Source organism: Naegleria lovaniensis (assembly GCF_003324165.1).
Source record: "Naegleria lovaniensis strain ATCC 30569 chromosome Unknown tig011, whole genome shotgun sequence".
Lineage (NCBI taxonomy): Eukaryota > Heterolobosea > Eutetramitea > Acrasida > Naegleriidae > Naegleria > Naegleria lovaniensis.
This window is the reverse complement of record NW_025407833.1, coordinates 336287-358471: the sequence shown is the minus strand read 5'-3', so window position 1 is coordinate 358471 and position 22185 is coordinate 336287. Positions and strand designations below refer to the sequence as shown.

Here is a 22185-nt window from a genome sequence, read left to right as displayed (position 1 = left end):
TCAATATCACACATTTCTCAAGTAAACAAAACCCAACAGCAACGTTTCGGCACACAATAAATGTTTCTATCAGCAACAACAACACAGTCATCATCGCCATCTGTTATTAATGGCATCCTTCCTCATTCGTGTTCATCTCTGATCCCACACACGAACAGTGCTGACGTTGATGAAGATAACGCTTCCAACCCAATTGCAGATCGATTGAAAAATTATCAATCCATTGATTCTTTTGAAAGTGTTCTTCAACTACAAGATGACGAATTAATTCAATCATTACAAAACTATTTACGTCAACGAAAGAATGAAGAGATTTTTAAATGTTTGAAGAGAATTGATGAAATGAAACGTGAAATGACCATGACATGTTCTTCTCCTTCACCAGAACAATTGCAATCAAACCGTCAGCCTAAAACTATGACGTCGTCCAACATGTATTCCTCGTTCTCCAACAATTCTGTTGCTAAATTGAAGATTTCACTTCAACTCCATGGAAAAACAATGTCCCTACTGCTTCCACTTCTCTTTCTTGAATTTTACAATGAATTCATTTGTTTAGATAGTGTTTCATGTGTCAACATTACGAGTCGATTACGAAAAGATGCAAAAGAAATTATCCAACAAATCGAACTCGAATATCCACATTTGTTAAACAAGAGAACGCCTTCATCTCCCTCTTTAGAAATAACATCTTCCTCTGCATTCAAAGTAGATCCTCCAAAATTGAATGTACAAGTCACAACTTCCTCAAAACAGAGAAAAAGTTTACCATCAAAATCCTTTTCTGATATCACCACGTTACGAGATAAGAATAGTGAATCAGAGCAGAATAGAAACTGTTCCATTGATCTCAGTACCATGATTATTGGCTGCATTGACTCTGTCGAGTTGGCCCTTAAAATGCAGTTCAACAATGAGATTCTTATCAATTTCAAAAAGGATCAAGAATTTACGACATTTCTCTTGAGCAGAGTGATTGCCTGGAGCAATGAATCAGGAGTGGCATCCTCTCTTTTCAATGCCTCAAGCACAATTGATGAAATATTACAGGCCTATGATATGATGGAATATTCGAAGAGTTTCGCGAAAAGAAAGTTAAGCAGTGTGGATCAAATTAAAAATTTCACCACGCAAGATTTCAAAGACAAAATTGGAATTAAAAAGGTGGGACATTTAAAGAGAATTGTCAGAGTTATACAAGAAATATATGGAGCACATCCGTGTGGAAGCAAGACTTCATCACTGTGAGGCACGAAGATACCAATACTAACAAACCTATATGTAATGTTAATAAAAAATTTTCAATTGAACATAATAAGGTTAAGGTTGACAAAATAAAGCGCAAGGACAAACTCAGGTTGATCTTACAATTTCCACAAAAAAATGTCACCAGCAACATCACCCACATCGTTCCAACAAAAAGTTTATGCAGCGTTGATGCAAATTCCTAAAGGAAAAGTCACAACATATGCTCTCCTTGCACAATATATTGATTGCAATTCAAGTCAGGCCATTGGACAAGCATTAAAACGAAATCCTTATGCTCCTGCAGTTCCTTGTCACCGTGTCATCAAATCTGATTATAAAGTTGGTGGTTTTATGGGAGAGACTGTGGGAGAAGAAATTGAAAGAAAGTTATCACTGCTCAAGGAGGAAGGTGTTTTATTTGATTCCAAACATGTACTCATCGACAAGTCGTTGATATTCGATTTTTCAGATTGTGAACAAGTTGAATTTTCAAAGCCTACAGGTTATTGATTGAGAATTATAGAGGTCCCTATCACATGAATTGGAGGTTGAGGCAAGACTTGGTCCAAAGAAATCCGAAGGTTGAGTCTAAAAAATCACTCAACACCCATTGCACCTTCTCGCTCGGAACCGAGATATTAAATTGAATTTTGTTGTTTACTTTAATTGGTCCACATGCAGTATTTCGAAAATTAACTTTTAGGAAACATCATGATGCAACTCACAAAGAAGATTAAAAAGAGTAGTCTCTACCGAAAGTTGGTGCCCAAGATTCCGATAAGAGAAGAGCTCCGATTGAGTGCTTGGCAGAAATTCATAAAGGTATGGTGAGAATGTTATTGGAAATCATAATAATACTATCTTGTACAATGACCATTCGATGATCGCTGTTCACCCCAAAACAAATGTTATTATTCATTGTGAATACAGTATCGACGTTTTCCGTTTAAATTCTGCACCCACATGCTTCTACTCATACTAGTAACAACTCAACTCTTTTTATTTGCAGGCAATAGAGAGGACTACCTTTCGAATGCAGGAAAAATCATTGCTAATAATTTTCTTCCTCAAGGATATCTTTCTTTGAAGGATGCCAAAACAGGATTTAATACTTTTTATTTCGATGATTGTGAGGACATTGTGAACCATATTGGATGGACTGTGAATCAATATTATGATTTGAAAGAAAGAGCTCCGACGTATTTAGAGTTTGCAGCCAGAGATGGTAGCGGTTCATTTGTTTTAGGCAATTCAAAATCCGTTGCTAGCTCGAATTCCAAATTCAACGTGGAGAAACTGTCCACAGACAACAGCAAGGCGAAAAGTAACGAGGAAACCAAAAGACAATTAGCTCTCCAGCAATTGTTTGAGTCTAGAAATCATGCACCAACAGCATTAATGGATACTAAACTAAATTATTCTTCTCCCATTGAAATGATAATCACAAGATATCAAAACATTACTTATCCTATTGACGATTATGTGAAGAGGTTGAACAAGGATATAACAAGTGCAACATTTTTCCTCTCTAAAAACGATACATATGGACCCTTTAAGCAATACGTTCAAGCAAGTGAGAGAACTGCTCAAAAAACAGCTGCTACCGACCAAGTGGTGATTATTGACAGAGAGGGATTGCAAAAGTACATGTTCAGTTTTACAGAAATGACTTTGAAATTTACTTACAAGAATATTTACACGAAGGGTATTTTCCCCGAATTACTGATTTGGGATATTACATTGAGATACGATTTTGCAACAGGAGCAGGAATAGTGCCTGTCACTCTAAGCTATGATGTTGGCCTGGGCGCAGAAACTACAAAAGATATTTCAGTTTCTGTTCTATCATCCCCATTGACTTGGATTTCTTTACTTATAATAATGTTGTCCTTATTTTCATTGTTCTTAATTGCACGTGCTTTTTACAGGTCATTCAAATTTATTAGAAAAGCCATGAAAAAGGATAGAAGTATTTTCCAATTAGTTTATCAAGAAAGTAATGACAACTTGGATGAACCACAGAGCGAGCCAGCAGTCAACGAATCTACTCCTCTTGTTAGTATTAATTCAACACCACCAACAAAGCCTGTTGCCGTCAAATCTTCTTTATTGAAGCGATATGACAATGATATTTTTAATGATAGTTTCACAGGAAGCGCTGTAAGCGGTATGACTTTTACAAGTCAATATTATCAGCAAATGTTGGAACAACACAAATCAGAATTACATGAGTTGCAAGAGGATGACGACAAGGATGTTCAAGATTCCTTGTTAAAAACTGCAAACACAAGAAAAGCTCATAGTCCTGGAATTCCAAGTAGAATTGTTACAGGAGAGATTGGTAATCCAAGCGCAGACCAAATTGCTGCGGCATCCCAAAAAATGGGAATGAATTTCAAGCCTGACCTTAAACACAAGCTCAAGTTCTTTAACCCGTGGCATATTCTGGGAATTATTTCCAACGTATTATGCCTTGTTTCAAGTGCCATGGTATTTGCCAATGTTGCTTACCAATACTTCTCGTTGGATGCAACAAATATCCTACTTGGTTTGAGCTCAATATTTGTATGGGCAAATATTGTTCAATACCTTTCACACAGCCCTAAATTTTACGTTCTCATCAAGGCCTTAAGAAAAGGTTTACCAAATATTGGACGATTCATTATTGGTGCTGCTCCATTATTAATTGGCTACGCTCTTTGTGGTATGGTGTTATTTGGCTCTTACACTTCCAATTTTCAAGGATTCCAGAATTCTATTGTCACTCTCTTCTCAGCAGCCAATGGAGACTCCCTCATTGACGTGTTTTCATCCCTCTACGGACAAAATATTGTTATTGCCTACTTTTCTAGACTTTATCTAATTACCTTTGTTTGCCTCTTTACTTACAGTGTTATCAACATTTTCATTCTCATCATGGAGGATGCTTACTTTAGCGTAAAAGAAAATAATATGAAAAAGGAGGCTGCAGAAGCAGCTGCTAAAGCTATCGAGGAGTTTAAGAAAAGTCATACGAATCATGGTGATGATAATAATGAGGACAATAGTACAAACATGCTTGGACATCACTCAGATACCATGAGCAAAGGCAAAATAGCTCAGCAAACAGATGACGTCGATGACGATATGGAAAGACTTCAACAAGAACGATTCAAAATTGATGAGTTGATCAACTTGTTGAGCGAACTGAGAAGTGGTCAACTTCTTGGCGATCCAGACGACCAAGATCCTCAAACAATTATTCAACAAAAGAGATTAAGTGAAAAACTTACTCGACTGTTGGTTAATCGAAACCTTAAGAAGATTCGACGAAAGAAGAGTACTGGAGAAGAGCCTTACAAAACCATTCTTAGTAGTTCATTCAGGAAGGAACCAACTGGAGGAGATGAACCAAGAAAGAAAAAGGAAACCAAGTTCAACTTGGATCTCAACGAATCTATTGATGATGTCTCTATTATCGAAGGGGATGACGATGATGATCTGGGCTCTCCACCAACACCAAGAAATTAAATCGATCCATGACTGGCCATATCATACATGTGATATTTCAACACTACTTCATCACCAATTATGAAAATTTGAAATGATTGTGATCTGTTAAGCGACCACAGATCACTTGACAATGACCAATTGACAACACGTTGAGAGATTGGTTGATTTCATATTTAGAAGAGCTCGCTCTGTCACATGCCATTAACACTTTCCTTAAAGCGTATTACATACATAGGTATCTCTCGTAGTAAAACGACACGGTTTGACCCTGAGTCCAAAGAATTCAGTATGTAAAAAACATCTCCACGTGTCAAAAAAACAACTCTACAGAACAGCAGAGCTTTCAACCATCTCCACTCATTCAACAAACAGACCTTTCAAAACCTCAAACACCAAAATTATTTGCTGGCATTCAAAGTAATCTTCTCATCATTGCAACACAATACCAATGGCTCATGCACTTTATAGTGACGACGAAGATGATGATCAAGCATTGAGGGAGTTCCTTCAAAAGAAGTACAATAACATCACTGTAAGCAACAACACCTCTAGTACGAGAAATTTACTAGCCAATTTCCGTCCACAACCATCAACATCCAATTTTTCAAACCGAACCCCTCAATCATCCCTCATCAGTGATAACAACAATTCATCCCTTCCAACCTACATGAAAGACAATGATGAAGATGCTATTGCCTACAAAAAGTTTTTAACTGAAAAAGGGACAGATCTCGCCACTCGAGCAAGTCTGAATACAACAAGTTCTAGGAATATTTTGGCTGGAGTCGATTGGTCTTGTCTCTCTAACAAGACATCAACAGCTGCAAAGGAAACGAACTACTTGTCGTCGTTATCATCTTCAACAACAACAACAGCACCATCAACAAATGGTTCTCTCCTTGCTGCTCCTCCCAAGCTCAAAAGAGAAAATTCAAGCATGATGAATGCAAGACCCATGTTGCGAAGAGAGAATAGTGTCATGATTGGATCTAATAACAACAACAAATCAGGAGTTTCAAATACATCTCATCAATCGGAGGAAGACTCTACCAATTCAGACAGAGGATCATTATTGAGAGTGAATTCTTCGATGGGTCTTGCAAGAAAACCTGGTCTTCTACGAAGAGAAAATAGTTCCATGCACGCCTTAAAATCCATGGAATCTACGAGTGAGCAACAACAACAACCAATGGTTAAAGTATCAAATGCAGGAACACGAAAAGGGGTGCTCCATCGTGAAAACAGTATTGTTGGAAAATCTGTAGAGAAAACCAATCAACTCAAGTCCTCACATTTGAATCAAAGTATGCCTGTTATTTCGCAGGTATCACCAGCACGAAGAGCAATCAGTAAGAGATTGCTAACAAACTACTCTCAAAACGCTCTGCATGATATTGACGATTCGACAAGCGTTATGACCACAGACACAGATAAGGTTAGTCTGCATGAAATGGAAACCGAAGTCAAAATAACACATAATAGCGAATTGGCTAAAGTCAACTGTTTGGTATCTCAATTTTTAGCTTGTGGTTTTCCAATCATGGTGTTTGACAAGAATGGTACTGTTGAATACTTGAATCATGAAGCAGAAAAAACGTTTGGAGTATATAGTTTTAGTGCACTGGGAGAAAATTTACACGAGTTCTTTTTGCAAAATTCGGTGAGTGAAATTCATCAAGCGATTCATGAGTTTTTCAATTCAACGGAGGAAGAAACTTCCAATCATCATAGCTCACAACAAGGCTCATCTTCTCCCTCAACAGCATCAACAGACCTCAATTATTATAACAATTTACCTTTAGAAAAGCAATTGGAAAGAAAGAACGCATTGATGAAATCTCGAACACTACGAGGAAAATCTTCACTAAGAAACAAGTTCTTCGTTCTCACCACCCGAATTGTTCCTGTAGTGAAATGCGAGGAAATTCATTTTGCAGCTTACATGAAAAAGCATCCAATCATTGTAAAGGATTCGAAAGCGCAGACCATCTCTCGCTGTGCTCAAGTCATTACTGATCTAATGATTATTCCAATCATTTCTATAACTGATCATGGCATTATTCAAACATTTAATAATGCAGCATGCTCCACATTTGGATACAAATCGTATCAAGTACTGGGAAGAAATGTGAAAATGATATGCAACGCCAAGGATAGAGCAAGGCATGACAGTTATCTTGAAAAATATAGACATACGCGAGAGAAACGCGTGTTAGATAGAGTAACTAGGGTAAAAGGCCAAACAAAAACAGGAAAAGTAATTCCTCTTGAAATTCGTGTTGCTGAAGTATTGGAACCTCATGGTAAATCTAGTTTTGTTGCTTATTTAAGAGATTACCGAACACTAGCGACAGCAGAAGAATCTGCAGTGAGGATTGCTTGTAAAATGTATCCAAAAAGCATTGCTGAAAGATTAGAGTTAGAAGAGCGAGTGGTTGACACAATACCCAAATGCTCAATTCTGTATTGTGAGTTGTTAGGCATATCAGACTTGGTAAAAGCTAGGTAAGTGTTAAATTTAGGCCATGAAAAAGACATACTATGGTCATGCTAATGCAGGTCCTCGAGAACTGTGGTTCGGTCTTTGAATGAGATTTTCTCAAAATTTGAACAAATTAGTTCCAAATTAGGAATAGAACAAATGAAAGTTGTTGGAGACGGTTATATGATGGCAACAGGAATTGATAAAAGTGAACCAGGACATGCAGAAAAGTTAATTAAGGCTGCCATTGAAATGATACGATTTGTGAGGCTCTATGCTTCTCAACTAAATGAACATGCACAGCATCAAGATGACAATGATTTTGAAATTGAAGAAATTGCATTAAAGGTTGGCATTCACTCCTCCAGTGACATTGTGGCTGCAACCATTGGGAAACGAAAGCCCACATTCGACTTGTTTGGAGAAGGGGTGGAAATTTCCAAAATTTTGACAGTAACTGGAAAACCCAATCAATGTCACATTAGCAACGATTGTTACAAAGAAGTAACTTCTGAGAAATTACTACGAGGATTTGTTGAACATTTTCGAGAAGCTGAACAAGTTTACTTGGAAAACAAGTCAAGTATTTGTACAATGCCACAGAGTACTTGGATAACTCAAATATAAGATTCAACCATTATGTCTTGACAGGTTGGCATTGTGTAAAATATATTTTCGCCCACCCTTTACCTCTTCAATCTTGTGCACAACCCATGGCTTGAATCTCAATTTCCAAATTGGCGTTGGGAAGTCTTCAACCAAGTGAAGTGCGCAAACATCCTTTTATTGTATTATTTATTGAAAAAAATTAAGATTAATCTCTCTAGGATTGAAACATCATGTCATTTCCTCCTGAATCATCACCACCACCAAGTGGCGCTACGAGCAACATCCATCAACAAGATGACACGATCGTTGGAGGTACTTCCAATCAATTTTATGAAGCTGCCCATACCAATCAACCCGGTGGAGCCAGGCATAAGAAACCATCGGCTCCGAAACAACAACAACACCGCCGATCATCATCGAAGGGTAGCGTCGATGCTTCTAGTAATTCCAAGAATGAAAAAAGCAATGCTTCGAAAGGAGGCAATGGTCAAACATTGGTAAAAGTGCATCATAAGCCACCACCATCCAGAAAGCAAGCTGCAGTGAAATTTGTCAAGACACAATCAACAACTTCGCAATTATCAGAAGAAACTACTGAAGAGATGACCATAGTAGCTACATCATCATCGACGATCACTCCTACTGGTGATTCTTCAAATTCTCCTACAGCTAGTCCTGGAGCCTCCACAGAAGAAAGTTACATTCCCATGTACGTTCGTAAACTCCGAGAAAATTTGGAGAAGGTATATGGATTGAGTTGTAGTATTGATGTGAAAGGTATTACAAAAACAATTTGGAATGGTATCATTCAACCAACGATCATTTCCGAATTGAATCCAAGCTTGATGGAAAAGTTGAGCGCACAAAATATGAATAATATTGCAAGTTATTTAAAATCGGATGATCCTAGACTGGTCCAAGTAATAATGGCCATTGATCAATTGTTGGAAGATATCCACAATGCAGATCATGTGGAAGATTACATTCCTAGTTTTTTGTTAGACAAGCACCACATTGTGCGTGTGAAAGATCAACCAGTATTGTTACTTCCAACTTTGGAAGCAACTCTATTCGATTTGATTGAGTATGAAATTAGAAATGTCTGGAGAAAAGCTAATGAATTTACCAACATTCAATTGCTGAATGTTACCTCTCAGTTTCAAACTCTTACAAAACTCTTTCATGAAGAAGCACCAAGCCAGATTGATCAGTTGTCGCATGAATTGAAAAACATTGAGAATATGGATAACGAATGCATGAAACAACGTCTTGCAATTCAACAAGCGCTTGACAACATGTCTGACAAGATTGGTAAACTTGCTGAATCAATTAGGTCATCTAAAGCACAACAAGAACCTGAAATAGAGGAGCCAGAACAACCAAAAGAAACTCTTGAAGAGCAAATCCCTGAAGAAAATCTAAGTGTTGAGGAGCTGCAAGAAATTGACCAAAAGAGAAGGCAATTAATTGCAAAAGTCGATGCATTTTTGAAATTGATTGAATCTGAAGAAGAATCCAACAAGCTCAAACTTTTTTCTGATGCAGTTCATTTGTTGCATGCTTCACTGTACAATACAAAGAAAAATGTGGGTTTGACACAAGTGGTGCCACTGCCAGCGCGAACCATTCCTGTAACCATCATTACCTCGTTGCTTAATTTCCTCAAAGATAATACTGAAAAGATTCCAAACAGCGTGGTTTCCTGTCTTCTTCAAGTTTCATCTCTCTCGTTGAAAGGTAGGAGGGTTAATGAGAAGAAGGAGATTTTCGCTGTGTATCGTTCTGTTTTGACGCATTTCACTCAATATCTTACCATTCGAAAAATGGAATTATTTTTGAAAATCATGCATCAAGTGGTACAGTCCTTACATCACACCGATCCAGAGTTTGTGACCTTTTTAATGACGCATGAAGTATCAAAGCCATCTAAAACGAATGCCAATTTTTCAGACAGAACCAAACTGGTTGAACTCTGGCAAGTTCAAGCGTTTTGTGCCACTCTCGTCATGGCTAACCCAATACTGTCTCATCAGATATTTTCATTTTATACTAGACAAGTTTTAACATGGTTAAATCTTTGGGAAGATATCAGAAATCTCTGTCTTAGAGAAACATCTCTAACTTTAATCAAGAAAGGATTCAAAACACCATCCACAACTCCAGCAACCACCCCATCAACACTTGCTGTTCCTGAGGCCAATGATGGCTACGTCTCATCTTCTGAGAAAGAATCTGAGGTAGAGCCTAGTGATGAACGCATGGAAGAAGTGGCAAAACAAGTTCAGTCTCAGCTTGAGAAAGAGCAAAACGTTTATGCAGAAATTGAAAGTATTGAGAAGGAATTACTCAAATCACCAGAAAAATTGAAAGAAGAGGCTGAATTGATCAACATGACACAACTCACCAATGATTGTGTTCATTTATATGAGACTGAACTTAAACCTTCAGATGAGGAAAAACTTGCAAAGAAAGAGCTTGTTGAAGAGGTTTCAAAAATCATCTCAACTCTCTTTTCCCAAAAGCAAAACGCTGGAGAACTTTCTGAACCAAAGATTTATACATATGGATCTTATGCCAGTGATTTGAGCTTGAAAGGTGCTAGCGATATTGACATGTGCATTTCTTTTGAAGGACTTGAAAATATTCAAGAAAATAACAAACTTCAAGGAAGAATTCTTGAAATGATTAGAAAAGAAATGGATGGGAAAAGTAAGAATGACAACACTCTTTTCCCTCATTTGAAATCTCAAAATCAAGAAGTGGTGAGAAGTAGTCGAGTTCCAATCTTGAAAATTCATGATAGCAAGAGAAATCTAGATTGTGATTTATGTGTTGCTACTTATATGGGTGTTGTAAACACTAGGATGATTTCCACATATTTAATGGTAGATCCAAAGATGTTAACATATTATGGAGTCAATGCTGATATGTACTTGCTTGATCGAGTGAAAATGTTAATCTACATTATTAAGAGATGGGCTAAGAGGCGTCATATTAATGATCCTCCAGCTGGATCTCTATCCTCATACAGCTATGTATTACTTGCCTTGCAATTCTTACAAACTATTGAAGTGTTGCCATCTCTTCAACAATTGGTTGACGATGAGAACATTCTATCCAAACAGATCAACATTGAAGATATTTCCAAACCTCAAACGATTAATGCATACAACACTAAATATTTCAAAAATCTAGAAAAGCTCCCTTCATTGTGGAAGGCCGTTGACATTGAAAAGGTTTCCAAGTACACACTGGGTCATTTAGTGTACATGTTCTTTGAATTCTATGCAAAGAAGTTTAATTTTGACACACATACTGTGTCATTAAGAAATGGATCGCCCATTCCAAAGAAGAAGGTTTCACTCAATTCTCAAACCATCATATCCATTGAAGATCCATTCGAAATTCGTGATTTGGGAAGTGTAGTTTCAAATGAATTGGGACCTGTGATTGTGTCTGAGTTTAGACGAGCTTTTGAAATCCTTTGCAGTGGAGGTTCTGTTCACGATCTTTTAGAGGAAAGAGAAGGCATCTCTTCTGTCAATATTTATCAAATGAAGAGAGATTTCGGAAAAGGTTATGATGAACATTTGCAACTTGAGCAAGTTGTGGAGTTGATTCAAAAGGGAGAACTATTTCAAGGTGAATTGAGAGTGAACAAGAAGAGAATGACAGAAGCCTATGTCACTGTAGAAGGAGGACCTTTCAAGAAAGACATCTTCATTGATGGTCTCAAGAATAGAAACAGAGCCATGCATGGTGACATTGTGGCTGTGAAGGTTGAAAGGACAAAGATAGTTGCTGGATCCGTGATGGAAACAGTAGAAAGCAAAGACAGTACTAATGAAGACAAGGTAGAACCAATCTCATCAACTACAACTGTGGAAGTAGCCGAAGAAAATGTGATATTCACTGGTGTTGTAGTTGCTGTCTTGAAAAAGAAATCTCCCACAATTTTCCCATGTACATTAATGGCCCAAGATGAAATTAGAGGTTACAGATGGCTAATTCCTCTCGAAAAATCCTATCCAAAGTTAATGGTTAAATTTGAAGAGTTCGAAAAGAAGTTTAACGCTAAATCTCATGTCATTGAGGAAGGATTATTTGTTGTAGAAATGAAACCTTGGGATAAGGCCTCTAACTATCCAAAGGGATCCCTCATTGGATGTTTAGGATTCAAAAAAGATTTATGGAGCTTAAAACGTGCTCTACTTCTTCAATATTGCCCAATTATGTTCGATAATATTTATTCAGAACGAAAAGTAGATAGAGAGGCTGAAAAAGAGATTGTTTCTACAGGTTCAAGCGCTATTTTATCTCAATCTGTCAAGATGGCTGATTCTGTTGCAGGAAGTTTAGTCTCACAGTCTGCGCTTGAGGAAAACTCACAAACTCTCAAAAATAGACAAGATTTTAGTAATAATTCAATTTCCAACATTGGAGATACCATCAGTGACATCAACTTTGACAGAGGAGCTTCGTCTGACAATTTAATTCAAGTACAAGACTGGAGACAATCAAGACGTATTTTCACAATTGATCCAACACATTCTAAAGATTTAGATGATGCTATTGCAATTGAACCAATTTACGAACAAAACGTTTCAAAAATCACTGATTTGAACAGAAAACCCTATGAGAATGTTCAAAAGTTTTTAGTCACAGTAGCTATTGCTGATGTTTCTCAATTTGTTCCTTTGAACTCTCCCATCGATAAGGAAGCCAGAAAACGTGGTACCAGTGTTTACATGATCAATAGTGTTGAACACATGCTTGACCCATCTTTATCTCAAAACTTGTGTTCGTTGCATGGAGGTGTGAATCGATTTGCTATTGCTGTTGAGTTTATCATGGATAGAGAGACATGTACAATTGATAAGGAAACGATCAAATTTAATAGATGTATGATGAATTCTTGCTGTCGACTTGATTACAACAGAGCTCAAAAGATGATTCTTCATTACAATAAGAATAAGTTCAACGGATTTGTGCAATCAGATCCAAAAATCAAGTTTGGCCTTGAAGCTGATGAAGTTCCACCTACCTATGGCTCATTTACACTGGATGAAATTTACGAAGATATTCAAATATTCAACGAGTTAAGCCAAAAATTAAGACAACAGAGAGCTGAAAAAGGTAGTGTCTTTCTCAAGAACGAGCAATTGCATTTTGAATGTGATATGAACGGCAAGGGATTTCCTCTTAAAGTATTGTGTGATGAGCACAATGAATCTCACATTCTTATCGAAGAAATGATGTTAGTTGCCAATGAGCTAGCTGCCACTGCATTATATGAACACTTTGGAGATGCTACTCTTTTGAGAGTTCACTCTTCTCCAAAAATTGACAAATGGGCTGTCACTGTTGCTTTGCTTGCAGATCGTATTTGCAAATGGAAAATTGAGAATGTGGCCAAGCAAGGAATTGATGGTGAAGCCGAAAATGAAAAAGCGTTTGTTCTTGACATGCTTGAGAAGTGCATCAGACAACGTACAAAAGGTTTAGAAGCAAATGAAAAACCAGTGACCATTCAATATGTGATTAATTTACTCATTGAGAATACTAAACAACATGAGACTCTCATGCACACAATTCAACACATGTTGCTTAGAGAAATGCAATTAGCTCAATACGCTACTGTTGGAGATTGTAAGAAGAGCAAGTCAAGTGATGAGGAAGAACAAGATCTCTCTCATTCAGACTTTTCAAAGAGATTAATTCCAAAGAAGAAATTTGACAATACTTGGCATTTTGCACTTTGCAAAGAATTTTACACTCACTTCACTAGTCCCATTCGTCGTTATGCTGACTTGATTGTTCACAGATGTCTTCTTCAAATGATCAAAGAAAATAGACTAAAAGAGCTTGGAACATCCAAAGAAGAAATTTTGGCAAATAGAGATGCTTCTCTTTCTGCTCATGAAATCTCATCCATTGCTGAACATTTGAATGACCAAGCCTACAGAGCAAGATTATTGCAGGATGAGTGTGAAAAGCAATATCTGGCCTATTACCTTTTACCAATTCTCTCAGCTTCAGTTGAAAGAGTGGAAGCTGTGGTTCTTTCATTAGGTAAAAGAAGTTTCACAATCTACGTTCCAAAGTATGGATTGGAGTTGCAAGTCAATGCCATGAAACACTTTTCGCCAACACCTACAACCATAAATCTTGAAGAGCGAGAAATTGAAAGTATGGTACCTCGTAAAGTGTTGAGTATTGCATCTGAAACTGCTGAAGAAGATGGCCATCTAGGAGGATCCTTTATTGAAAAATTAATCATTACTTGGTCATCATCAACAACTCCAATTACATCTGTCGATCTCGATGAAGATCACTTGAAAGAAGCGACAAGTTTGGAACAACCAGAAAGTAAGGTTGGCACGATATCATCTTCTTCATGGACTCCTTACAACAGAACTATTGAACTTGTTCCTTTGAAAAAGATTTTGGTGGACATTGATGTGAATTTAGGACAAGTACCGATTGAAATTATGTGTTACAACATTTGGGAGTTTGGTCAAGAATTGAAACATCCTAATTTTTCATCCAAGATGATTCAAAAGCATGGCAAAACTGCAGCTTCACAAAATGCATTTAAGGAAAACGCTAAAACGAATGAGAAAACATCGGCAGTGTTGCAATCTGTCAGTGCTCAAGTGAAACAAATGGAAAATATCATTGAAACCATGCAAAAGAAGAGCAGAAAGAAGACCGTACCTCCAACATCGTCTAGTGCTGTTACAACAACAACAAGCTCTCAACAGCAATCAATATCAGCACCTTCACCTCCACCACATGTTTCAAGACCTCATTTCCCTACTTCATCCAGAGGTCGAGGAGGAAGAGGACGAGGAGGAAGTAGTATTGCTTTGGGAGAGAGTGGTTCATACACTTCTCATCACACCACTCATCATCATCATCTCCACCATTCAGAAAGAGGTAGTGGCTCAAGCACTCGTGGCAGAGGGGTTCGAGTGAAGCGTGTCCCTCACAATGAGGAATAAGAGATTGGTTACAAGAACCTTTGGTTGTCAGCAGCAGCAATGAATAAGAATTGAAAAAAGAGCAGCGAATATTAATAAGGCCAAAATAAAAGAACTCCCAAAACAATTCCACAGACCCTTTTTTAGTCTAATGTGCCAGGAGCTTGTCGTAACAAGGCTTGTTCAGTGCTTGGTTGTTTTTGAAAAAAGACATCAAAAGCTGCTTGATGAGAGGTTGAGGTGCGGTGTATTTGTGTACCCAAGATATGAGCAGCCAAAATAATCCCATGAGCCAAGACCCATCACTGTCATCAGAACAGCCATCAAAGAAGAAAAAGAATGCACGTATTACATTCCGAGACAATGAAATTATTACAACAGAAGATACCTCACGAATTCAGAGAGAAGGTACACAACCAATCTTGATTCATTCAAAAGAAGGACTTTCATCCTTCATTCCCAGGACTCCACCGAAGAATTTAATGGCCAACAATTCTCTTCGTACGAAATATTTTGAAGACGAAGAGGAAGGCTCCGACGTAGAAGAGGATGAATCAGAAGAAGTGAATGACGCACGTGCATCATCAACCATAACCATCCGAACTACATCCGTAGGCTTGATGGATTTAGATGAAGAAAATACTGATGCCACTCCTTCCCCAAAGCGCGCTGCCAAATTGAAAAGTTCAAAAACATTTGTGCCCAAATCATCCTCTCAAGAAAACAGCTCACCCATTCCTCGTTCTGTCACAAGATCCAATTTTACACGAAAACCCATGCGGCCCTCCTCTTCTTTTTATGGTGAGATATTGACTACTCCTAATAATTCATCAAAAAAGCACAAGACCATGGAAATGAAAAGAAGGTATGTGTGTCAATCTGGAAATATTATTGACGTATTGTCACTCCAACAGAAATTCAATTCGAAGAATGAAGTCTGTATTTGATTTTGGACGAGAAGAGTCACACCACAATTTTCCATTTTACGATCATGAGCGAGGTGCATTCATTGGAACCGATGAAGATGAGATAGAAATTGCGCAAGCAAGCTCAGTTGATGATGATACTGAGATTAGTGAATCTGATAAGCGAAAATTTGCATACAGAACTAAAATGGCACTTAAAAAACTTTATGAACAATTCAAGTCGATCATCCTTTTCATTTCTAGATTTGTTTATATTATCACTGTTGGATTTGTATTATTTGTGTTGTTCAACATTTTCTCGGTTTTGAGTTGGATTTCAATTTTTGGAGTAGATCATGGAAAGGCATTATTTCGACTTTCTTTCTTTGTGTTAAACCCTTTTAAGAAGAAATTAGTTTTTCCCGACATTTCAAAAGAAAAAACAACAGAAGAGAGCAGTTTGCTCATTGATAGCACCAGTAATCATGCGAGAGTTGAGCCAAAATCTGCAAAAGCAGTTCATGTCATTTGGTTTATTCTGTTCGGGCTTCCTCTTACATTCATCCAAGGATCTATTGCAGTATTATTTTGGTTTTCTGTAGTTGCTGCACCTATTTCAAAACTAATTTTCGATATCAACAAACACATGTTCTTTCTGAGATTTAGACATGGAAACGTAGCTCAACTTGAGAAGATTGACAACTCCATCAATGGTGAATCAACTATGGAGAGTGATGACTCTTCACAAGACGACTCTTCCATAAGGATGACATCACCCTTGTCGTTTTCAACTTTCAAATGGAAACTTTTCTCTATCAATGTTCCTCTTCTTAATTTGTTAGTGACAATACCTGTCACATTAGGGCTACATTATGGATTAGAAGAAGAGCTTACATCCAAGTACAGCATGGTCATATTTGTACTTTCAATTGTGAGCGCCATGCCTTTAGCCATAATCATTGGACACTGTGTTGAGTCTATTGTTGCTCAAACCAGTTTTATATTTGGATCTATGATTAACGCAACATTTGGTACAATTATTGAATTGATATTGTATTTCTTAGCTTTGTACAAGGAGTTACAAGGTAAGTAGTGTGTTTTATCCATACCGTTCCTTCAGTACTCAACAACAATCAAAGGTGTGGTGATGCAATCCATTACTGGAGCCATTTTAGCTGCAATTTTGTTAACACCTGGTGTCTCCATGATATTTGGAGGTATACGGTACAGAGAACAATACTTTAACAGATATGCAGCAGGTGTATCCTCTATTTTACTGTTTATTGCTGTGGTTGGCGCTTTCTTACCATGTGTATATTTTCTCCTGTTTGGTGCTCAGGAATTGAAGTGTGGGCAATGCTTGAGTGGTCTCCCCTATAATCGTACCATTGAGGAGCCAGACTTGACAATGAACTCAGTGAACAGCATATATCAGAAGACTCACGATTCCGCTTGGAATTGGATTGAGAAAGCTCAACAAACGGTTAAAAAACTTTATGGAAAAAAGTACAAGAAACATGTCAACACATTGCATGGAAAGAAACTATCAGAGGTAACAAAAAAACAATCCATTAACACAATTTATGGTCGAGATATAGAAATTGTTCCATACCATATTGACAGTGAAGATATAACGAAGGGAACAAATCAACTCTCATTCCACACCTTCATTGAAATTCCAAACATAGTTCAAGAATCAAATTTTACACCCATTTCTAACAACTCGAATAGTACTTATAGTATTAGATGTGTTGGGTGCGACCTTTCTTTAGAAGATTTTATTCATGATCCGTTATATCAAAATAAGGTGCGACCTTTAGCCTTTACTACAGCCATAATTCTTCCATTTGCTTACATTTTTGGTTTAATCTACAGTCTAAGAACACATAGGTTAGTATTGGATCTAACGGTGTTGAGTGTTAACAAGTTTGTTTCACTAGATTTTTAATGCAAAAACCCCCAAAGAAAGCCTATTCTGGAGAGCCATCTACCGCTAACGAGGCAAGTACATCTGAAAAGAATCATGATACAGAAAAACACAAAGATGATAACAGTGAAGAAGAAGAAGTGCCCGTTAAAACAAAAGAATCAAATGAAGGAGATAGTCACCAAGAAACTGAAGAGGGTATTTGGCCTATCTGGATAGCGATACTTGTGTTAATCGTTTGCACAGCTGCATATAGCTTTGTTGCTGAAGTTATGACCGCGTCTCTAGAACCTGCATTCGACAGCATTGGCGTAAATTCGCAATTTGCTGGATTGACATTTGTTGCAATTTTGCCCTCACTTGGTGAATTTCTGAACGCTATTCAAGTAAGTTTTTTGCTAAAAGTTCAACAACTTTATTGAGTCATTTCACTTGAACAATTAACGAACACAGTTTGCTTTAAACGACAATGTGACGTTGGCTCTTGAAATTGGTAACGTGGCAGCTATTCAAATTTCTCTCCTACAAATTCCAATATTGGTATTAGGATCCTTCTTTTTCTTTGGTGGCAACCAGAAAATGGTGTTTTCATTGGAATTTCCTCAATTCAATTTATTTGCCATCTTTTTTGCAGTTTTTGTATTGAACATTATTTCTAGAGATGGTCGTTCGAACTACTTCCACGGGTTGTCATTGGTGTTTGTTTACGTTTTTATTGTAGTTGGCTTTTTCTTTATTTACTTTTGAACATCATTAGCACACTCCTTCCTTAATATTGTGTTGTTGATCTAATTGGTTTGTAATCACGTAACGCGCATTTGAATTGACCAGTTTTGACTAAGGATTCTCACAACTTTTAAGAAATAACTGACATGCATGCTCGCAACATGATCACATTTCGTGTTGTTGAAAGCCACGCAAATCCAATTGAATAAAATCAATGGCGTTTTGGGCTGGCGTTCCCAACTCCCAGAAATAGTGTTACAATAGCATTTGGAAAGCACTTTATTTTTTAGAATCCTAACCATTTTAAAAAAGGTCGAGCAGGCTGTCGAAGTTTTGTTCTGGTGTTTGCTGGAGGTTTTTTCAATAAAAATGTTAAAACATGAACGAAACGCCTTTGTCGGTCTGTTGAGACCGGAATATCATGTTGCCATCAAAACAATGCTATTCGCAGTCCATCAATATATTAATGTCGAACATTTAATAGAAGATATTATTGATCAATGTGGATTTCATCGCAAGGATTTTAATACCATCCATCGCCATCTCGAACTATATTTCTCATACCTCATCACACACAACAAACGAGTCCCATTTGTTCTATACTGTTGCAAATTCCAGGTTGACAATTCAACAAAGATTGCACAATATGTTACTGATTGCATTGACCCGGACGAGGATAGTGCTATCTATAACATTTACTCTGACCCAAAATTTCAAAATCAAAGACAAAATCAAGAGTTAACATCAGAATGGATCAACAAACTACATTTTCAAGGCTATTTGAAATTGAAAGAGTGTCATGACGAGCTGATGCGAATTCGTCAAAAACGTAAACACTCCAAAACAAGTACAGCTTGCGAAGACCCACCTCAAACCTCAACAACGTCACAACGTTATTCTAGTTCAACCATCATGAAATTACTCGAACCAGAAAAAAATGTCGGCGTTATTGAATTACATAAAATCCTGGATCATGGTTTTGCTGAAGACTACATCACGTTGTCATATTCAACAAAAGAACAAACAGCACCGTATTACATGCTGCAACAACTAATTAACAACAAATTTATTCCAACACACTCATCAATTGTAAATACCAAGTCCGACACCATCTCTCATAATTTTGTAGACCATGCTGATTTTAAATCACAAAATAACGATGATGATAGTTATTATTCGGAATGTGATATATTTGATGAGGATATTCAAGAATTGAAAAAATTGTTTTTTCAGGTGTTAGGTAGTCGCAAATTAGTACCTCGAACTTTCTTTTTCACATATCTTCGTGATGCTTTTTCACAATTAATTTGCAAAGACAGTAGAGGCCATAGATGGAGCCCATCTGTTCTTTGTTTTGCTCAAGATTTATTGGTTATCATGGGATACAATGCGTATGAAGCATTGGCGAGAGGGTTGAAACGAGGACAAGAATTTGAACCCTCTTCTGAAAGATGTAACTTAGTCCTACCTTGTTCATCCACACTCGACCATCATTTTCACACCGCATCATATGGAGAAGGGAATACTAAACTAGACAAAGATGACTTTGATAAGCTAGTAGAAAAAATGAAGGTTATTGAAAATCAAAATTTTGGTCTTGTTCAAATTGATGCAGTAGATGTAACACCGCATTTAGGAATCAATACCAAGCTTGGGCTTGTATACGGTGCCAATGAAGGTCCATTGAAGATTAGTGATTGTACTGCACTAGCTCAGAGTCCGAATTTTCCACCCAAGGGTTTTTTAGCTGAAAAAATTGTTCAAACTTTATATTGCAGTATTAACGGTGAAGTTCGAATTCCTGGAAACTTCAAAGTATGCACTACTGAAACTGAACAAACCATTAGAGACACGATTTCTGAATTTCGTGACACATATACTCGAAACATCGTCTGTACTGTGTCAGATGCAGGGTCTGCTAATTACAAATATTTCACATCGAGCCCAAATGAACTACATCATTTTTGCTACAGTCACCATTGCAAAAACATGAGGAATGCAATTAATGGGAGACCAAAATTATATCCGGTTGCCACTAAAGTAGGTGCTCCAAACCTTCAAATTGCACGCCATTCCTCTGCTTGTATTTCTTCCAACGACAACGGAAACGGTTGCCATTTGATGAAAATTGTTATTCAAAGAACACAAGCGACCAACATACCACTTTCCTTCATAGTGAATGACAAAGACACAATTTCATTTGAATGGAAAGAAAAAGAACCACGGAATTTTAACTCTGGAGGCATTTCTTTCTATCATAGCAGCAATGACAACGAATTAAGTGTTACGTTGTTGAGTGAAACCCTTCATACTAACATTGGTAAAGTGTGTGTGGCAAATTTTAGCAATCAAGACATAGCTGTCACCAAAATTTCTTGTTCTATTTTACAACGATTTGAATTGAACACACTCGATGAAATATATAGACAACAACCTTTAGAGTGGTGTAAAATAGTTAAACGGAGCTCGTTTATCAAATATGATGATCAATCTGAGGATGTATTACGTGATGTATGCAATTTACAGTTACTTGAAAAATTACGATTATTGAACGAGAGAACCAACTATCGATATTTAGGATTCTATAAGTACTTAAAAGCGATACATGATTTATTTCATGTTTACGATGACAAAAATCATGATGGAACATCTTCACACAATTTGCACGAAGTGTTGCAAGTTCTTAAGGAAAATTTGGACTATTTGAATGAGTGGGATACCGTTTTCCAAGACGTCATTATTTCCAATAAGAATAATAATTTTACATTATCCGGAACCCTCACAAAAAACATCATTATCCATAACATCAAAACAATTCAGAAATTGATCAGAATTATTCCACAAGATGCAGTTTTTGATTTGTCTTTATTGGGAACACGTTCTCTTGAAGGATTTTTCGGAGAGTCACGTGATTATTCAAAAAGAACCACAGTATTGGACTATCATAGAAGTTACTCAAACATGAAAATCAAATTAGTGAAAAAAGAATGTGTATATCTTTCATACAATAACGATAGAAAGAGGAAATATTGTGATGCCCCTAGTCAAATTAACCAACAAATTTTGATGAGAATGACTGAAAAACAATTTGTTGACTTTAATAATGAAAGAAAGCAAGCTAGAGAAAGCGTGACATCCATTTCTTATAGTTTTACAGATCAAGATTTAATTTGTGCGAAAGACTTACAATTGCGATGTTTACAACATCGTGTCAACTCCATCCGTCAATCATACCATCAGTCAAGACATGACTATAGGGCCGGATTTGCCACCGATTTCATGGAGACAAGCATTTCCAATTACTACAACATTTCACTTCCTGTTTTCCATATTGAAACAAGTGAAGTTTTGCCAAACTTAACAGAACGACTTACATTAACCGACGACATCAGTTTTACCATTATTCAAACACACGACTCATTAATTCATGCTCAAAATCATATTGCGGCATTTTTGCTTAAAAAGCCCGTAGAATTTGAAATTAAGACTAATCATATTTCTTTGAGCAATGCAACCGTAGAGGTTCGCAATTTCAATGAGAACAATGAAAATGCATCTCGACATTCTGAACCAATTAACTCATTTAAAATATTTGTGGCACCAAATCAGACGGATCCATTCAAATTTAAATTAATTGGACAATTTTCATCAACAACCAGCACCAAGCTTTATCAAAAACAAATTGCTGTGATTGTTGGAAATTATCAGTTGTTGTCACCTCCTTTTTACGTATTTGCAAAGAAAACAAAAAACCTCGTTTCGTATTCCCAGCTGAGCCAGGTGGTGGCTTCGTCTCAAGACATGCAATAAAAT

The 22185-nt window shown here is 37.1% G+C and overlaps 6 protein-coding genes across 6 annotated transcripts; all 6 read left to right on the top strand.

Annotated features, from left to right (window-relative positions):
* Positions 1–60: 60 nt before the first annotated feature.
* Positions 61–1248, top strand: C9374_000902 (uncharacterized protein; the record flags this gene model as incomplete). The annotated part of the gene is made up of 1 exon (XM_044699161.1): positions 61–1248. The coding sequence occupies one exon, from the start codon at positions 61–63 to the stop codon at positions 1246–1248; it is 1188 nt and encodes a 395-aa protein (XP_044552044.1).
* Positions 1249–1383: 135 nt separating this feature from the next.
* On the top strand, positions 1384–4758 carry C9374_000901 (uncharacterized protein; the record flags this gene model as incomplete). The annotated part of the gene is made up of 3 exons (XM_044699150.1): positions 1384–1750; positions 1952–2070; positions 2179–4758. The coding sequence occupies 3 exons, from the start codon at positions 1384–1386 to the stop codon at positions 4756–4758; spliced, it is 3066 nt and encodes a 1021-aa protein (XP_044552043.1).
* Positions 4759–5188: 430 nt separating this feature from the next.
* Positions 5189–7849, top strand: C9374_000900 (uncharacterized protein; the record flags this gene model as incomplete). Its single annotated transcript, XM_044699139.1, has 2 exons — positions 5189–7245; positions 7300–7849. 2 exons carry the CDS (start codon positions 5189–5191, stop codon positions 7847–7849), a joined length of 2607 nt encoding a protein of 868 aa, XP_044552042.1.
* Positions 7850–8061: 212 nt separating this feature from the next.
* On the top strand, positions 8062–14835 carry C9374_000899 (uncharacterized protein; the record flags this gene model as incomplete). The annotated part of the gene is made up of 1 exon (XM_044699126.1): positions 8062–14835. One exon carries the CDS (start codon positions 8062–8064, stop codon positions 14833–14835), a length of 6774 nt encoding a protein of 2257 aa, XP_044552041.1.
* A 245-nt stretch (positions 14836–15080) lies between these two features.
* C9374_000898 (uncharacterized protein) lies at positions 15081–18393 on the top strand (the record flags this gene model as incomplete). The annotated part of the gene is made up of 5 exons (XM_044699115.1): positions 15081–15679; positions 15729–16804; positions 16859–17609; positions 17660–18032; positions 18100–18393. The coding sequence occupies 5 exons, from the start codon at positions 15081–15083 to the stop codon at positions 18391–18393; spliced, it is 3093 nt and encodes a 1030-aa protein (XP_044552040.1).
* A 348-nt stretch (positions 18394–18741) lies between these two features.
* C9374_000897 (uncharacterized protein) lies at positions 18742–22182 on the top strand (the record flags this gene model as incomplete). Its single annotated transcript, XM_044699104.1, has 1 exon — positions 18742–22182. The coding sequence occupies one exon, from the start codon at positions 18742–18744 to the stop codon at positions 22180–22182; it is 3441 nt and encodes a 1146-aa protein (XP_044552039.1).
* Between the last annotated feature and the right edge of the window lie 3 nt (positions 22183–22185).